Consider the following 19,695-nt stretch of genomic DNA (forward strand, 5'->3'; position numbering starts at 1 on the left):
CCATACAGAGATGTCTCTGGAACCCAACCATTTACAATCTAGAAATTCACATTTATAATCGCGGCCATGCGAGCTCTCATGAGCAATGGAAAATAAATGATCAATGGAAAATAAATGATCTAGCATCTGGCCCTGGCAGGTGGGCTTGAATGGTGGTGGGGAATTTTGAGCAAAACATAATGCCCAAAATGAGAGAGAGAGAGAATTGGGGGAAACTGTCTGCCATAGAGGCAGGGTGAGGACTGGGGTGTGGGTGGTGGAGAAAGTGCACTGTTTGGAGGAATGGGTGCTCCCGCATTGCATGGCTGAATCTCAAACAGGAAAGCTTTGTAACTCTACCTCACGGTGACACAATTAACAACAACAACAACAAAAGTAATGTGGAGTTCATCCCCAATTCAATCAGCTGAATCAATGACTGAACAAATAGCAGTACTCCTCCGTTATTAAAAAAAAAAAAATCTGCCTGCCAAGAAGTGGAGGGTGGAGGGAAGCTGAGGTCACGGGTGGAAGGTGCTGGAACTTTGAATACCTGAAACTCTATTATGAATGCTTAGTAAGTCAAGGTGCTTTCATAAAGAACCTTAAAAACAAGAGGAAAAAAAATATCAACAGAGAACAGAAGGAAGTAAAACACACCAGAGAGTGCAAGACGAGAGAGGTGCTGAGGCCGCTCTCTGGTGCAGCAGAGGCAGAAGCAAGGCAGGGAAGCCCAGTGGGAGGGGAGGCCTGGCCACCCCAGGGAGCCTGAGTCTGCAGGAGTTCTAGGCAGAGAAAAGAGCGTGTGTTCTCCTTTCCCGCCAAATCCGGGCTTGCTCTGAGTCTAATTCCAGGCCTCCGCTCAGAGCCTGCCGCCCTGGAATGTGGGGCACGCCTGGACAGAACTCGCTCGGAGTGGAAAGCCACAGACTGATACCCTGGTGTTGCTCACCCTGGCATTTTCCTGCGCGTCCAGCCAGACACGTCAATTAGAAACGCAGGCATAAGCCTGCTGGGCAGACCGAACCCACACGCAGCACAGAAGGGAGTGTAGGAAGTGCTGTCCACGGCGAAGATGATAAATACCCAGCTTCAGCCTTGTGAGGCGCTGGACGTTAAAGCTGGACTGCAGATCAGAATGGTAACGGGACGCTTGTGGATGAAATCATCTTAGAATCACAGTTTTGAGGTCTAAAGCCATTTTAGGGAATTTTATTCAGTAGCCTCCTTTATGGAGGTTAAGCCATGCTAGAACTCCTATGGCACTTTTGCAAACTCACGAGAAGACCCTTCTTCACTGGTGAGCAAACTATAAAGGGCCAGAGGGTTGAGCTTCCATATGAACCCACAATACCACTTAGGGGAATATATCCCAAGGGTAAAAAAAAACACACAGCAGAAATGACATCTGCACCTGTATGTTCATCGCAGCACTGTTCACAACAGTCAGAATCTGGAAACAATCCGAGTGCCCGAGAACAGACGACTGGTTAAAGAAACTTTGGTACATCTACACAGTGGTATACTATGCAGCTGTGAAGAAAGATGAAGTCATGACATTTGCTTATGAGTGGATGGTCACGGAGAGTATCATGCTAAGTGAAATGAGTCAGAAAGAGAAGGACAGACACAGAAGGGCTGCACTCATTTGTAAAATATAAACTAATATGAGACAGACACCCAAGGACTCTAGACACAAGGGCCAGGCAGATTGCCCCATAGTTGGAAGTCTGACTCATGAGCTGTGGGAGAAGGCAGCTGGAATAGAGAAGGGATCACTAAGTCAGTGATCCTTAGAGGAACCATTGGGGATGGAAGATGTGAGCTGAAAGTAGATAAAGGACCAAGCATGATAACCTCTCAGTATCTGTACTGCAGACCATAATACCCCAAAGTAGAGAGAGAGTCTGGGGGAAACTGTCTGCCATGGAGGCAGGGGGAGGGTGGGAAAGGGGGGGTGCTATACTTGGAATATGATGACAGAGAATATGCACTGGTGGAGGAATAGGTGTTTGATCATTGTATGATTGAGACTCAAACATGAAAGCTTGTAACTGTATCTCACGGTGATTCAATAATAATTTTTTTAAAGGGCCAGAGGGAAGAGAGAGGAGTAGAGGTTCTTCGGGCTGTCTAGTTTGGTGGCAGCTACAAGATTCTGCATTTGCAAGGGTGAGCAGTCCTCCTCAAAAGGATAAACAAGCCACTGTTCCCAAAACATCTTTACTTACAGACATTTAAATTTGCTGATTTCATACAATTTTACCCTTCGTGAAATCATCATTCTTGTTTGAGTTGATCGCTGTTTCCTCATGGGAACAGCAGTCCCTATATTCTGCCAACCTCTGATGCAGACGATGAAAAGATAAACCTCACGGCTGTCACCTTGTCAAGCAGAGGGGCACCGGGTCCAGGGAGAGGCAGAAAGAGGCAGCGCCGTGGGGGGCCTGCCATGCTAGCAGATGGAAGCCCCCAACAGCACATGCGTATCCCGGATCCCAGATGGACCAGATCCAGTTCGACTTGCCAATGAGACCCCCCTGATTATCTCCAAGCCGGATGGTCTGGGAAGCAGTGTTGACCTGCTTGAACACTGGAGCCCTGGGACACGTGATTAGTCTCATGAATAAACTTGCACCCACACCTGTCAACTGGAGTGACATCCTTGCCAAGGTCAGAGAAAGTCCCCGGCCAGTGCTGTTTACTGGACCCTGGCAATGAGTCGCGCTTGGGAACTGAGTACAGACTCACTCTCGGGACACTCACTCGAGGATGGTCACCTCGTAGCCAGTTACATGAACTGAGAGCCACGAGAGCCTCCTGGCAATTCAATCACCCCCTCGCCCCCGCCCCCAAACACACACACACACACACACACACACACACACAAACACACACACAATTTTTTTAAAATCCATTTAAAGAAAGACACCACAACTCCTGGCTGCAGAGTGTAAAATATATTGATGGTTGTAAAGGGACAACTGGTAGACATTTCAGGTCCACTGAAGGTGGCGTGCAGTAAACAGACATGCTCCGTGTTGTGAAACCATGTCACTGAGTTTTCAAACACATCTCCGTCTTGAGCAGGAGGCTTTGCTGTGTGTTTTGTTTATTTTTTTTCATTAGCACGGTTTACTACTCTATAGTTTCTATTAGAGTAAATAAATATAACGGCCATTTGCAGAGCAACTACAGACTTATTGAGATGTTTAACAAGGTGAACTATTTCACAATTAGGTTGACCTTTATGGTGACAGCAAGAGGTCTGGCATTTGTTTGTGTTCACTGCTGCCGTGGGGTGGGGGGAGAGTGGAACGTGGTACCTTCTCCAGTTTATTCTTTGTTCAACAAGTTTAGTCACCAACAGACTCTAAAATGTAACTAATAAAAAATAGCAGTCTGTTAAAAAAATTAAGTTGCAATTAGGCTGTGGGTTTTTCCCAAGACTCTTAAAGTCAGATCACTTCAATTTACGAGAAAGTGGGGGCGGGGGGGGGGGCGGGGGGCACTATGGAAAACTAAGTAGCAAAAAAGAAAAAAAATAATATATTACTGAAAAATACATCTGTGGAACACAGTGGTCAGTTGTAAACAGCTCAGAAGGGCAAAGGAAAACCAAGTCCTTCTAGAACGTTAAACGGTCCCCCGTCAGACTCCCGCTGCTTCTTTTTTTTTTACTAGTGGCTATTTTCCTACCACAGTGTTGAGCTTCATCATTATATTAAATAACTTATGTGGGTAAAAAGGAGTTTGCTAGCCAGCAGCCAACTCAAAACCTTGTCGGAAGAGGGGGGGAGGTTCACGACACAGCACACACAAAGGACACAGTCTGAGTCACACTTCCAGCCAGAGGCTGGAGCTGAGGCTGGGGCTCTCAGTGCGTGGTTTCCCCTCTGCCCTCTCCCTTTCTCATTTAACCAAGAAATGTGGGCGTCCTCAGGGCCGGCGCTCAGCTGGACAAGTCCCATTAGCAGCAAATGTTCAACCAAATATATATTAAAAAAAAACCCAGAAAAACAAAACCCAAACAAAAAAAACAAAAATACAGATGTGTGTGTGTGTTGCATGCATGTGCACACATGCACACACACACACATACACACACACACACACACACACACACACGCCTGCGCGGGCACAAGGAAGCTCCATCCAGGTGCAGAGCTGTGATTCACATGGAAATTCCAGGAGATGAATCACGTGCAGAGCTGGGAACTCCTGAGGATTCTTTCTCAAGGGTCTTCAGTGAACGTTACAGTCTCACCAAATCAGAGTCAAGCTGTCGGCTGCGGGAAATCACTTTCCCAGCTGCTCGTGAGGGTGAGGCTTGCTTGCAGGGACACCAGGGTTTTCTAAAGAAGCCAGAAAACAAAGACGAGCCCCTCCAAGGTCCTGGGGTGCAGCAATCCGTGTCCCCTCTGTTAAACTCGGCCGAGGAGGGTGGACCTGAGGAACCGGGAAGACAATTCCGTAAGCGAGAAGGTAGCGCGCGCTTCAAGCTATGATTCAAACACGTTCCTGACGACTGCAGTTGTCTTTCTGATGTCCTAAGGCCAGTGACGTTACGTAATTGACACAAGAAGAAAAAGCTTTAACATCCCTGTTTTGCAGGGAGGAGGACTGGCGACTCCAAAGGAACACTTACTCCTGGGGATGGCCGAGGCTTTATGGTGGGGCAAATGTGTCTCTTGCGTGCTTCTGATAAACATAGATAAAGACCTAAAGGCTTAGCTACACAGACTGGCCATATCACAGATGGGTTTACTCAGTAGATAGCGTCATGCGTCTTCCTATGCCGTGATCACTGAGCGCAAATAAATAGTAGTGGACAAAGAACAGGACAAGAAATACCCTGGGACATGTCTGTGACCTGGACCCAGCTCTTTAAGCATGAATGAGTGATTCCAAGCACAGCTGGAAAAGCATCTATGAAAAAGTATCCACTGCCTGCAAAGCTAAGGTGTGTGTGTGTGTGTGTCTGTGTGTCTGTGTGTCTGTGTGTGTGTGCACGCACACACATGTATGCATATATATATATAAATACAAATATATATATATATATATATATCACATATGCATGTTTTCAGTTGGTACTAATATTCTAGAACAATCCACTAGACAGAGCTCGGTTTACAATGACCGAAAGCTCTGTTGCTTATTTTGTGCGTGATGGCTCTACCTCTGCAGATATCTGCAGTGGCACATGGTCATACATTCCCTAACTACGGGACATGTGGCCACAACTGCGGGTGACATGAGGCGGAAAGACAAAGGGATACCCTGGACATATGTGGTCTGTAGAGGAGAGGAAGCCTGGGGCTGAACACTGGAGACGGGGGTGGGGGAGGAAAGGGCAGGTGGCCATGGAGGAGGGCCTTGGCAAGGCAGAGCCAAGCTGAACCCAGAACTCCAAGGAGTTTGTTCGGTGAGGTCCCTGCAAAATGATTTCCGTGTGGAAAGCAGTCTGTGATAGCAGAGATTCGATCTTCACTATGGGGACAAGTCTGCTTCTGTGTTGGTCATCCTCCTTATTCCTCAACGCAGTCCTCAATGGACCCGTGCACTGAGCATCACTGCGGCACTGCTGAGACGTACACAACCTGTCTACAACCGCAGATGGACAAGGGATTCTGTCTGGGTGGAAGCCAGTGCAGGTTCCCCTTCTTCACTACATTCATTGGTCACACGTTTTAGCCAATAAGATGTGAAGTGCTATCACATGCCGCAAATAACACACACACATACATTGGCAGAGATTATACAACTCTTTCGCTTTTGCTATCAATTCTTTGACAAATAAACCCCTCATCTAGCTGAGTATGAATATGGTATTAAAAAATAACAGCCAGGAAAGTATAAAAACTTTTATATACGAAACCAAAGTATGTGGTAGATCTGAATTGTTATATGCCCGCATTTCATGACTAGTGTGAATACCGGGTATCATTTGTGCATAGCCAATACCTTTCATTGTTAAATTATAACTAACAATATGGCTGTGCTAAATGTTTCGAAAGAGAAAGGAGAGATTAAGAGAATTGTGCAACAGTCCACTGGGTAGGGCACCTGCCTTGCGCGCGGCCCACCTAGGTTCAATCCCTCGTGTCCTGAGTACCTCCAGGAGTGATCCCTCAGGGCAGAGCCAGGATTAAACAATGAGCACTGCCATGTGTGGTCCCCCCAGCCCCATTTTATTTTAAATAAAGGAGTAAGAAGAGGGAAATGATGGAAAGTGGAGTTCATCTTAAGTAGATACCTACAAGGCATAATTCATAACTCTTTTATCTTTTACCAGTAAGATGCACCCTCTGGGGCTCATGTTTACAAAGGAATATCATAAGAGTATAATAAATAGCCTTTACTACCAATACAGAGTAGTACAAAATTAAAATTTTAGTTTTGTATTTTTCTGACACTGGTAGGCATATGTTATATGATGAGAACTGGGCATCAACCCACCCAGCAAGCCCACTAAAGTCCTGTGATTTTAGGCTTCTGTCCAAAATCTAAAACTTCTTTATTTGTATCCGGGAAATAAGAAACGGTGCCCATCCTTACCCACCACCAGCACACACCTGTCTACCATGAAGAATAACAATTCCAATGCCTCTGCACCTCATCTCTCTGCACTCTAGAAGGCAAAGATCTAACGCTTCCTTTGAACAAAATCACACACAAAAGTAGAAATCTTGGCATATGCAATTTAGCCCAACACAAAGTATCAGATCCCTAAATGGTTCGGGGAAGAAGAGGAAAAGCTCCTGTCAAGCGTGGCACCCATGAGTGTTAGAAGTGTTAGAACAAGGTGCCATCCCTGAGTGTTAGAAGAACAAGATGCCGTCACCTGGATTTTATTATTACTATCTATTGGGTATGATTTGATTATTAAAGTATCTCAAATGCTTAAAATTAGACATGTACCTTATCACAGTAGGTACTGTTAAAAAATGCTGAATGTTTCATAACGCTTTTTAACTTGGGAGGATTCTATCTTACACTTAAATGTTGTCTTATGCTAAAGGCTGACCAAGATCGAGTCAAGTGGCACCCTGAGGTTAACCAGGGTGTTAAACAAATGTAGGCCTCTTTCATCTTGGCGCAAGTAAAATTTTAGTGTTAGGAATAAGCAGACACATAGGCTGAACTTCTTATCTTTTAGATGAGGAAAATGACTCTGTGCTCATTTGACCCTGGGCTAATTTCAATGCTGTATTCCAAGAAGTAGCAGGAGTTAGAACCGAGCTGTTCTCTATCTGCCAATATAAAAAAAATAATGAAAGGCAATAAAACAGAATGATGGCAATGAGGATTCTAAGCCACATAGACTTTAGTTAAGAGGAGATAAGGTGTAGAGGACTTGAAACTTTTTAGACAGCGACCTCCCAGAGACAGGATGACCATCTTTCATCTTCACATTTTTCACAAGGAGAAGCAACGTGACCCACCTTAAGGACTTCCATCTGTCTTTCTCTATATGATTTTCAGGCCCTTCACTCTCGTAGGAAGCCAAGTAGAGAGCTGCAATCAAGCGAAAGGAAGAATGTATTATCTCTGAGGCTTTCACATATATCTAATCCCCTACCATGCATCTCCCTTGTCCAAACTGTAGCAAAACACACTCTTAAAAATATCAAATTATGGCAGAAAAGCTTTAGTTTCTTTAAGAAGAATACAACTGTCTACTTAGCCTCTGACTGACCATTGCAACAAAATTCCATGAGCCTCTCGGCCTACAAAGGCAGACACGGGGGACTTCGATGTTCACCCGGTGTTCTTTATAAGGGAGAGATGGAGAGAGGGAGCCTGTCCTAGTAGACTTGATTTTTTAAAAAATAAGAATAGATTTTTTTAAAAAAAGTCCTATTGGGGCCAATTTGCCATCTTTCTGATATTTATTCTCTATTTTTAAGTGTAAAAATAAATCATCATCCAAAAATTTAATATTATTTGTTGAGGTTAAAGACACTTATCTTCCCCCGGAAAAGGAAATTTAGATGCCCTACAGTCACTAGCACAAACGCTATCCACTTGCTATTTGAAAAACTGTTCCTAGATGCTTTTGATGTCCAAGTCAAGAGAAGAAATTCCTAAGATTTTTACCAACGTTGACTCTCTCCTACAAACTTTAGCTCTCTTCTGCTCTACTTCCTTCTAAACGTAATCCCTTTTCTTGCCTCAAACCTCCTAATGCTGTCACAGGGCCAGGCTCTCCACTACTTTCTCAAGCAACAAGGGATTCCCTCCCTCCACCCCAAATTGCTGTGAGTACCACCAATATATCACAGAACTGCTTTCTTTCCATTGACTCAAGCCCAAACAGGGGTGGGATGGGTGGGAAATGTCTGCCCCCATCAAGAGCTTCCCATTTGTGCCCAAAGCACTGCAGATCTAGTATTATAAAGAACATGGAAACATACAGCTTTGGCCTGAAAGGTGAGAGCATCACTCAAATTCGTTAGCAGGAAAGCATGCAGGTTAATATGCAACAGAAACTCCCCAGATGAACGGGACCAGAAGCCAGGCCTCACGCTACATCGGGACCAAGCCTCAGCACCCAGGCAAGGGGAGGCCGGCGCGCACAGCGCCTCACCGTCTTCACTGAACACCGGCATGGTGAGCAGGTACTGCAGGATCTTCCGGTCCCTCTCAAACGGGCACTCCACCTGCTTCCAAGTCATGAATTCGCTCACTTGTTTAGCCAGTTCCCAGAATTTCTAAAAAAGATGAAAAAAACACACTCTCACCGTCACTCCATTGCTCATCGATTTGCTCAAGCAGGCACCAGTAACGTCTCCATTGTGAGACTTGTTGTTACTGTTTTTGGCATATCAAATACGCCACAGGTAGCTTGCCAGGCTCTGTCGTGCGGGCGGGATACTCTCGGTAGCTTGCCAGGCTGTCCGAGAGGGGCAAAGGAATCGAACCTGGGTCGGACGCGTGCAAGGAAAATGCCCTACCATTGTGTTATTGCTCCAGCCCATGAAATAAAACACTGAAGTTAAATGTTACCATTACAAAAAATAAAGTGCTGGGGAGATACTGAATGACTAAAACTCAACTATCAATAACTTTGTAGATCCCAATTGTTTTAATTTTTTTAAAAAAAGAGCTTGAAAGATGCTGATCCACTTGCTTATTACTTCTGGCTTCAAATCTCTAAACTACATTATTTTCCTCATTTATGAATAAGTCAGTCTATTTGGTAGGTAAAGAAGAAAAATTCACTCCAGGGTCTTAAAATGACTATTGTTACCATTATTATTGTACAACTAGTTTATTCTCTTGTTATTTCATGATAAAATGGGAGAGCAAAAGAAAACCTGGTCCTGGAGCATTTAAGATCAGGGCCAGGGGCTGGAGTGATAACACAGTGGGTAGGACATTTGCCTTGCACGTGGCCAACTCGGGTTCGATTCCCAGCATCCCCTATGTACATCCCAAGTACCGCCAGGAGTAATTCCTGAGTGCAGACCCAGGAGTAACCCCTGTATATCACCAGGTGTGACCCAAAAAGCAAAAACCAAACAAACAAACCAACAAACCCAAAAACTCAAAAAACCAAATAAGATCAGGGCCAGAGAGGCAGAACAGTGGAGAAGGGGCTTGCCCTGTCTCGGCACCACCAGGAGTGAATCCTGAGCACAGAGCCAGAAGAAAGCCCTGAGGACAGCCAGGTATGGCCCCACAACCAAAAATGAAATTGAAAGCAGAACTTTAAAAACCAGCTTTTGGCCTGGGGTGCGAGGCTGGTGCATGCTCCACACTACGCATTCACATTTCTGAAGCTTGCCCTTACCTCAAAGTTGACATGTCCGTTGGGAAGGCGGTTGGCACAGCCCTCATTGAGGAAATAAATATCTTTGATTAAAAGACTGAAGAATGGAATCACAATCTGGAGAAAACAAAAGACCCGGGTTGGTTTGGGCTAGAAAAGAAGCCTCAGCCTCACATCCAAGACACAAGAAGTAAGTGAACAACATTAACTCTGGGTCACAAACAGGGCCCCCGTGAACCCAGCATCCCGACAGCACTTTCCTTCCTTCCCGAAATCTGGGTAAGGCGCAAATGCCATTAAGCAGCCCAGCTCGGCAGAGACAAGAGGCCCTGGGAGTGGAGGGCTTCACGGTGTCCCTACAAAACACCACTTTGTGGTCTTTTTTCCACAAAACCATATACCATTACATTGTGAAGTTCTGACTCCAATTGAAAAGAGAAAACCAGAACCAAACTCTTGTTTTTGATTTAGGTACAGCAAAACACAAGAGAACCTTTAAATAGTAGGCGCCAACGTTTTAAGACATTGACCTGCTAGAATCTGTATCACCGAAGCCTTTCATCTCCCACACGTCAATGGAAGATTCAACTTTCATTTTCACACGGACACGTCACTCCACCCTTGAGGACGCTGCTCACAGCAGAGGGAGACTCGGGTGTTAAGTACAACTGTCACTGATTTCCTACTGCACAAACCTGCCTGTCCTGGGACAGAGCGAGCTGGCACGTGTCCTCCTGGGAAAGCACCAGAGAGGGAGCTTGCACAACAGAGGGGCCCCGTGAAGGACGAACACAAACGTGCAAACTGGAATGAACGGTCGTTTAAAAAACAATGAACCTTCTTGGGCAAGACCCTTTGCCTTAGATCCGTGGTTGAAGAGGTGGCTTTGCATTTATTAGCCTCAGATTACAATCCCTAAGAAAATATGCCAGGTTGGGAGAGGGAGTCCATGGGTTCCAGTGCCTTGCCCGTGGTTGAGCCCTGGCACTGCATATGGTCCCCTGAGGACAGTGGGTGTGATCTGTGAGCACAGAGCCGGGAGAGCGCCCAGAACACTGCCAGGAGTGGCCCCCAAACCAAACCGAATAAATAAATATCCTAATTCCAACTAAGCCCATGATGAACCAAGAACAAAGCCTAACAGTTACTTCTACAGTTTTGTCAAATTACAGTAGGATTTGAAGATTCTAAATTTGCTACAGTGGAACGAAGCACCCAAACATAAATTTTCTGCCCACGTGGTTTATCCAAGAGCAGGTTTTTGAAGTACTCCTCAGCTAATGACTCATGTGGTGTACGTAAACTAAATAAATGGGAGGTCTGGAAAACATACATTTTTGGCTCACATACAAAAATATTAAGTGTCGGTTTTCACTTCTAAAGAGAAATTAGTCTTTTCCCCTCAGGTCATTTTTAAAATAAGGCTTTGATTTTTTTTTGTTTCCTTGATCTCTGAAAATAACCAAAGTAAATCTTCAATTTTGAAAAAACTCTTCAAATATACTTTGACTCGTTGTTACTGTCTTTAAAGATCATAAAGGCTGGATTTCTCAAGATCCATTCACTGCCATCATTAACTAGAATTTCCCTATCATTTAGAGCTCAACAGAAATATAACCAAAGGTACAAGCACACTTAAACCCAGATTCTTCTGTAAATGGGAAGTGCTAAGCTTTGGGTTCTGTTGGACTGTCAGAAATCCACTGAAAATCTGGCTATACAATGTACTGACAGTATGAACCAAGATTCTATAAACTGAGGCAGGCAGATCAACCCACACCAACCACCTACTTTGGTATGGCCAGTGGGTGACACATTTTCTATTTTTGAATGTCTTGAAAACCATTAAAACAGTAATATTTTGTGAGCATGGAGACTATAAAATTTGAATGATTGTGCCACACGGCTTCATTGGCAAACTGCTCTCTCATTCATCTACATATTGCCCTGTCTTCTTCCCTATTATTACACCAGGGTTGAGTAGGGTTAACAAAATATGACTTAAAAAGCCTGAAATGATTATGACCAAGTCCTCCATAGAAAGATTTGATCATCTCTGCTTTTTCCATCTTAAAATGGAAACAATGATAACTACCTCAATGACTTGTGGTGAGGAATAAACTAAGAATTGCCTAATAGGAACAGATATTATTAATACACAAAATATAATAAGGATACATCGTAAGTGATCCTACAGAATCGTAAGTGATCCTACAGAAAAAATATAAAAAATATAGCCAAGATGCAGCATATACATTGTACCAGCTTTTCAGCAAAAGTTTTATTTCTGGCTCAATGATGTAATGCTGAGCTTGTGTAGTCCTTGTCATCTACTGTATTGTTAATATTTTTTTGAAGGGCACACACTTGGCAATGCTAAGGGCTTCCTCCTGACTCTGTGTTCAGGGGTCACTCCTGGTGGGCTCAGAGGACTAGAGGGGTGACAAGGATCAAACCGGGTCATCTGCATGCAAGGCAAGTGCCCCACCACTATACTTTTGCTCTGACCCTCTCATCAATATTTAAATTTTTCCTAAGATCATGTCATTTATCTTTATCTGCGCTGGCTATATAATTATGTGATGTTTGCATTCATAAAACATGCAAGACGATCTACTATAATGGTCTGAATCACTCTTAAAAAAAATCAGGATAGGGGCTGGAGCGATAGCACAGCGGGTAGGGTGTTTGCCTTGCACGAGGCCAATCCGGGTTCAATTCCCAGCATCCCATAGGGTCCCCTGAGCACCGCCCAGGGTTATTCCTGAGTGCAGAGCCAGGAGTTACCCTTGTGCATTGCCAGGTGTGACCCCTCAAAAAAAAATCAGGATAAATAATTTCCCCTAAGATACTTCACAGTATGGTTGGAGTAACAGTACAGCGAGGAAGGCACTTGCTTTGCATGAGGCTGACCAGGGTTCGATCTTTGGCACCCCAGATGGTTTCTTGAGTCTGTCAGGAGTGATCATTGAGTGCAAAGTCGGGGTAAGCCCCGAGCACACTAAGTGTGGCCCCAAACAAATAAAGAAACAAGAACCAAAATGGTGTCTCCTGGCTCTGCTGCTGATGCCCAGAGGAAAAGAAGGAATCTCCCAGGCTCCCTTCCCTGCTTTCCCCATCACAGGCTGGAGAAAGGCAGTCTCTGCACCCACCCAGCACAGTACGTGTGACCAAAAACCTTATAAACAAGAACCAGAAAGCATGCTTTCTGGAAGCATAACTAGAGGACTTGAATCGTTAGTCTGTCAAATCTCAAGTTTGGACTCCCATGAACTGGAGTGAAGACACAGGCTATGAATAGCAGAAAGCACAACTTGAATTTTTAGGAGATTTGCCACCGCTGATTTTAGCAGGAGAACTTCTAGAGTTATGATGTTTTCCAGTTTCCTTTCAAAATACTCTTAGTTCAGAGGCTCAGCAACTCACCCTTCAAAACATCAGCGGTCCCCCGCCTAGGAATGAGAACTGATGAGCGAGAACAAGTTCTGACAAAGAAATTGGAGTGGGGGAAGAGGATTTAAAACCATATAATCATAGGCGAGATAGTTTAAAACCTGAAGATATGAATACCCATAGGGGAGAAGAAAGCCCTTTAAAGATTACCTTAATGGCCCCCCTCGCTTTGCCAACTGAACTTATGTCTTTACTAGCCATTCATGCGGGGCAAAGGAAGTGTTCTGTCCAAACTCAAGAAAACTGGGTGTTTGCTTTAGAACCTGTCAGAGGGAGTAACAGGAGCAAAACGGGGCCAGAGAGATATTACAGCTGGCTGGGCAGTTGCTTGCATGCAGCCAGCCTGGGTTCTATTCCTGGCACCCCAGAGGGTCCCCGAGGGCCCTGACAGGGGGAGTCCCTGAGTGCAGAGCCAGGAGTGAGCCCCCAACAGTGCTGGCTGTGGCCTGCTCAATCCCTCACCCCCAAATCACTTTAAGGTCAGTAGTAAAAAGATCTGATTTGATCTTGGATGTGGTACCACCTTAACTGCATAAACTTGAGATCTGACAGACTAACATTCAAGTCCTCTAGTTATGCTTCCTGGAAGTTTTTCTGGTTCTTGTTTTTGGTTCTGGGTCACATCAGGCAGCACCCAAAGGGCCACATGGAGTGCTGGGGATTAAACCTGGATCAGTCACACGCAAGGCAAGCACTTTAGCCCCTGTACTATCTCTTCAACCAGGAAGATTTTTATTTTTTTTTAAAAAATGGAAATTATTTAAGGGATAAGTAGAGTCTCGTTTAACTTCAAACAAAAGAATTAGTCTCAATATTCTCTTGGCTAAAAGATTATTACCCAGAAACGTTTTCATTCCTGGCCTTTGAGACCAACTGTAAAATTAAAAATGACACGTTTCTGTTTTTTTACATGATGGTGATTTCACTTTGTGAATTAACTAAGGAAGAATTCATATGCTCCACAGAACTGACTAAAATTATAAACTAAAGCAGGTGGAATGTACTACATGATGTGAAGGATAAGCAGGAGTTTTCGTCTGGGAAAAAACAAAACAAAACGAAACTACTAGAATCCCACAAGTGAAATACATAGTGAGATCTCAGGAAGGGCCAGAGACGCTCAGGGTCATTTTAGCCCACGCTGCAGTGTCCTGTGGAGAGAGAGGCTGAGGCTTCCGTGACCTATGCCTAAGCCTCTGTGCACCTGACGGTCCAGTCGAGCAGAATCACTTAAACTGGGGTGGGGGGAGGAAGGCGCGGGGACAGCAGGATGGTGTGAAATCAGGGACTCAGTCAGGGGCAGGACGGGATAGTTCACAGGAAGGAAACCAGGTCTTCGGGGCCACTGTGAGGAAAGTGCTGAGGAGATGCTGCAGAGAAGTGAAGGGATATGGCATGTTTCATGAAGGGAAGAGACGTAGCAAGTCTTGTCAAGGGGAGGGATGTGGAGTGTCTCATGAAAGGAAGGGACATGGAGTGTCTCATGAAGGGGAGGGATGTGGAGTGTCTCGTGAAGGGGAGGGATGTGGAGTGTCCCGTGAAGGGAAGGGGCGTGGAGTGTCCCGTGAAGGGAAGGGGCGTGGAGTGTCCCGTGAAGGGAAGGGGCGTGGAGTGTCTAGTGAAGGGAAGAGATGTAGCGTGTCTCATGAAGGGGAGGGACGTGGGATGTCTCATGAAGGGAAGGAATGTGGAGCTGTAGACATGTCCTCCCGCAGAGCCTTGCATGACCCTCTAATGCATCAGCCGATGTTCCGAAATTTAAAAATAAACCAACAAGCAAACAGCGCTGCCAATGAGATCTCTCTTCCAATCCCTCCAGCGTCGCACCGGGAAGTGAAATGTGGAAGCTGGTCAATTGTAAACGAAGCCAACACAGCCAGCCCCTCTTCATCCTCTCTCCCATTTCTTCATTAGAAAATGTGAGTGTTGGGGCCTGGAGAGAGGGTGGCAGGGAAGGGGCTCGCCCTGCACGCAGCTGACCTTGGTTCCCTACCGACACCGCATCTGACCCCCTGCACACCCCGAGCACTGGAGGGACCCCTAAACACAGAGCCAGGAGTTACCCTAAGCACAGCTGGGTATGATGCAACACCCCCAAATTAAAAAGTTAATATATTCCAAGTCTCTGCCCAAAATGAACTGAGCTGGGGTTTTCTGTTGTGCGGAGGACCAATACCGTCTTTCAAAGGTGGGGTTTCTCTTTGCATGAGTTTCTATCTTAGATTATTGAGGCTGAAGGTTTTATTGAAAAGTGAGATATCCTGATTTTTTTTTTAATCCTCATTTTCCATTTGCATTTGCTGAAGCTAATTTAAGTTAGATGAGGGACAGAATCTAGGCAGAAAATGACTTTTTATCAAGTAAACTACATCATCAGTCCACATCTACTTCTACAGAACACATGATTTCCAAATGTCAAATCAACTAACTTGTCCTTCTTGCATAAATATTTATTTATGGACCTGGGACAGGCCAAGGATAAAATGCAGAGTTAAGGCTGTTGTTGATCCAGGCCACCATCAACCACCAACAGGATGCAGGAGGTAGAATAGGGTTGTTAACTTCTCAGACATCATGCCTGTCATTTTTCCTGACACCCACGTATCCAATTAGTAACAGCGGGCCTCCTGCTACAGCAACTAACCCACGTCCTGAAAACAAATGACTTAATCATGGGAGGTAAGCTAACTCGTTTGAAGAGTTTAGGTTGCATTAAATCAGCTACCTTCTGTAGAACTTAAATGTCTCTTTTCCATTAAACTTAATTGTTCACTAAAGCTATTAGTCATCTTGGCCTATGACTTCACTCATTGCTCAACATACAACTAAGACACAGTACAAAACACCCATTGAAACACTGCAATAGCACATTAACATAGATCTGTAAATACATCAAGACACCTCTTCCTTTCCGATGGCAAGGGAGACACTTTCTACATCATTGGTGTTTAGTGCGGAACAGATCAAAGATGCTGGGTGTGGTAGTTCACAGCGCATCTTAGCACAGCACAAAGTGGCTGGACCATGGAAGGACTCCGCTAAGCACATACCTTCTCCCTGCTACTGTGAGCAGTCAAAGACCGTTGTGCAGCCCCACGCAGAGCTGTTCGATAATTGTAGAAGTTGCTTGAAGGGTCCATTTGATGCTATGGAAAGAAGAGAGTACAAACTATTTCTCCCCAAAATAAAATGGGCAAAACCACATTTCTACCTGCACTTAAAATTGCAAGTTAGGAAACTCTCTTTTCTTTTGTCTGTTTTTAGACCACACCTGGCTGTGCTCAGGACTTGCTGCTGGCTCTGTGCTCTCAAGGATTGCTCTTGGAGAGGCTTGGAGACCATACAGGGTGTTGGGGATTGACCCTGAGTCAGCCAGCTTTAAGGAAAGTGCCCCGCCTGCCGGACGACTGCTCTGGCCCCAAGTTACGGAACTCTTTAAGGCCACGACCTATCTCTCTGTCAAACACATAGGCATGACCACAAACATTTTCTTCCCTGAGGTTCCTATTATTTATTTAAGCTGATGTCAGTTTTGATAATATTAAATCTAAACCAGATTCTTTCCTGGTTACCTGTTAAAACCAGACCTAAGACTGATAACAAAGAGTCAAACGTCAGCACAAGAAAAATATTCTAGTTTCATGTGAAGGGTCACAGATCAGTTGGTGGTTAGTCATTTACAGTGGTCCGACACCGGCCAGAGAACGTGCTTCTGGCATCATTCGTTAACAAATCATTCACAAAGAAGTACAGCACTCTCTCTTACAAGGAGAAGAAACCTGTTTCATAACATGAATTAAGCATCCGGCATTACATCGGGATGTACTTGGGGGGATGTCAGGGGGAAATTGAGGAACGAACTCTTTCTCAGGTAACATTTTTTTTTTAACTCTCTTTTAAGATGATAAATTCAAAGCATAAAGCCACCCAGGTGAAAATGACACAAACGTGATTCAGACACGTTTTTTAAAGCATAAAGCCTTTATGCTTTATCCTCAGATTTTTTATTGAAAAGGCTTCTTCATAGTGAGCTATATTTGTTGAAAGGATGCCAAAGGAGGATTTCTATGGGAACAGGAGCCCCTTCTCCTGGGAAAGAAATGACATCAGTCAGCCCACACTGACACAGAACTCCTGACCGTCGGCACTCAGAAGCCATCCTGCTCTATAACACAAAATGACTGACAATTCACCTTTTCCAGTCTGTTAACCCCCAAATGGCATCGTTCTCTAGGAAAGAAACCACTGACAACCTGATTTGTTTCCCTCCTCCAATTCCAACCCCTGTCCTCTCCCTGCCATGCTAAGGACAGATGTTTGTTCTTCTCTAACACCATCTGGGCAAGGGGCAGGATTGCAGAAGGATTCCACCTCTGGGGCAATAAATGTTCCCCTCAGCTAAATTCAGCCTTTACGTACCTCCAGAACATCAAACTTTGCCGTCTTCACCTTGGCCCAGGTTTTCTTTAGCCGAGAGACTGGACTCATATTCATGCCAGCTTCCCATGTTAAACAGGGAGAGAAGCGGAAGGTAAATTAGAGAAGCACGAAAATCTACTCAAACTTAACGCTTGGAACAAACCTTCACTACTGAGTCTAAGCTAGCTGCATGGGACCAAAGCCTATCCGGTTCCCACAGGAGGCACCCGCCCTGTTTCCCCACTGCAGAGAAGCGCGACCCTCTGTCGGGGCCCCCTACACCTCTGGCTTCACCCAACACTCTTCTACTCAGTCATCCCAGTCTGTAAAATGGGACTTTTTTTTTTTCACTTTTTGCATCACACCCGGTAATGCTCAGGGGTTACTCCTGGCTCTGCACTCAGGAATTACTCCTGGCAGTGCTCAGGGCACCAAATGGGATGCTGGGAATTGAACCCAGGTCGACTATGTGCAAGGCAAATGCCCTACCCATTGTGCTATCGCTCCAGCCCCAAAATGGCACTTTTTACATATTTTTTTTTACTTTTTTTGGTCACACCCAATGATGCTCTGGGGTTACTCCTAGCTCTGAGCTCAGGAATTGCTCCTGGTGGTGCTCGGGGGACCATATGGGATGCTGGGAATTGAACGCAGGTCAGTCGCGTGCAAAGCAAACCCCCTACCCTCTGTACTATCACTCCAGCCCCCAAAATGGCACTTTTAATTAGTTTTTCTGGTACCTAATAATGTGAAATGCCTTTTTATGTAAAAGTGGCCCTCAGTATAACCTTGTAAGGTCTCTTTGTGAGTAATTTGCCCTTGTCTTCACTGGGTTATTTGGCTTCTTAACATTAGTTGGTAGGGTTCTTTTGACATGCTGTTTTTTTTATTGGTTCAATATAAATTCTATAGACTAGAAAAACTTCTCCTGTGATAGGACTTGCCTTACAAATTTTCTTATGGGAGAAATTAAGCAACTGGATATACAAGGAAAGCTAAAGTAACCTTCTATTACCTAGACTCTGGACCTCTGGGGAGAGTTTAAACAACACTTGTGTTCCTTGTAGTCAGAAAAGGAAGCTGGTGAAGAGCTGGCAGCTGGCCGGCACTTTTATAGCAGAGACAAAGGGGAAATGAAAAGAAAATGGAATTAAGAAACGGTGGGGGCCAGGGACAGAGTTCCTGGGGCTAGCATGAAAGCTTCGCATGCCAGAGGCCCATATTCAATCCCTAGTACCACCAGGTCCCCTGAGCACCACCGTGAGCGAGCCCTAAATTCAGGGCCAGGAAGTGCTGAGGGCCATGAGGGTAAGGTCTCGAGCTCAAGGAAGCAAACAAGTGAACAAACAACCCCAGACGGAGCAGGCTGCGTTAGGATCAGAATTACTAAACTGTTTGGTGAATGCTCTCGCTTCAAAATGACTGTTCAGGGTCAGGGGAAGACTTAAATATCCACTGAGTACTTACACAGGATGGTTATTCCTAACATACATGTTAACACTTCTGACTGAAAGTCATTATTAAGGAAGGTTAGCATAATGGCAGATGTAAACAGGGGGAAACCAAGATGCCATGCCACCCCATGTATGAATAGAACAAATGCAAAGAAATGTCATGCCAGGTATGAAAATCCCCATGATCCAGAGAGAGAGGGAAGCGTGTGAACTGATGAGGTCTGCTAATGTTAAGGATTGAGAGCTGGGGGAGCTGGGAAATGTTCCTTTTTCTCAGGTCACCCTCCCGTCGATGCTGATGTAATTGTCTCATTTAGTCCTCAACCATATATTTATTTTATTGGGTATTACGGTGGGGGGGGAGGGGCACACCCAGCAGGGCTCAGGGCTCACTCCTAATGACCTTGGGGAACCATATGGGGTGCCCGGGATCGAACACATGTTGGCCATGTGCAACATGTGCAAGGCAAATGCCCTACCCTCTGTACTATCACTAGCCCCAAGAGACCATGTTTCTGTAGTATTTGATACTCCAGCTGCCAGAACACCTCAGAGCACTTAATTCAGGCAAGCAGCCCACAAGCTCTTTGAACAACTTACAAGCATTCATAA

At 45.0% G+C, this 19,695-nt stretch overlaps 1 protein-coding gene and 1 non-coding gene across 4 annotated transcripts in view; one reads left to right on the forward strand and one right to left on the reverse strand.

Annotated features, from left to right (window-relative positions):
* Window positions 1-2,924: 2,924 nt before the first annotated feature.
* The window catches only part of RASGEF1B (RasGEF domain family member 1B), a 652,097-nt gene continuing 635,326 nt past the window's right edge, over window positions 2,925-19,695 (reverse strand). For all 3 annotated transcript variants that reach the window (XM_055139397.1, XM_055139398.1, XM_055139399.1), the window contains 6 exons: window positions 17,630-17,709; window positions 16,261-16,356; window positions 9,779-9,874; window positions 8,573-8,696; window positions 7,428-7,500; window positions 2,925-4,428 (listed from right to left, as the gene is read on the reverse strand). In XM_055139397.1, the coding sequence (XP_054995372.1) occupies window positions 4,404-4,428; window positions 7,428-7,500; window positions 8,573-8,696; window positions 9,779-9,874; window positions 16,261-16,356; window positions 17,630-17,709 (494 nt within the window). In that variant the 3' untranslated portion in view covers window positions 2,925-4,403. The remainder of the gene's footprint in view (window positions 4,429-7,427; window positions 7,501-8,572; window positions 8,697-9,778; window positions 9,875-16,260; window positions 16,357-17,629; window positions 17,710-19,695) is intronic.
* LOC129405411 (small nucleolar RNA SNORA27) lies at window positions 13,365-13,491 on the forward strand. The gene has a single exon (XR_008630561.1). It is a non-coding gene; the product is annotated as a small nucleolar RNA SNORA27 (small nucleolar RNA).

The sequence above is a fragment of the Sorex araneus genome, chromosome 5 (assembly GCF_027595985.1).
Source record: "Sorex araneus isolate mSorAra2 chromosome 5, mSorAra2.pri, whole genome shotgun sequence".
NCBI lineage: Eukaryota > Metazoa > Chordata > Mammalia > Eulipotyphla > Soricidae > Sorex > Sorex araneus.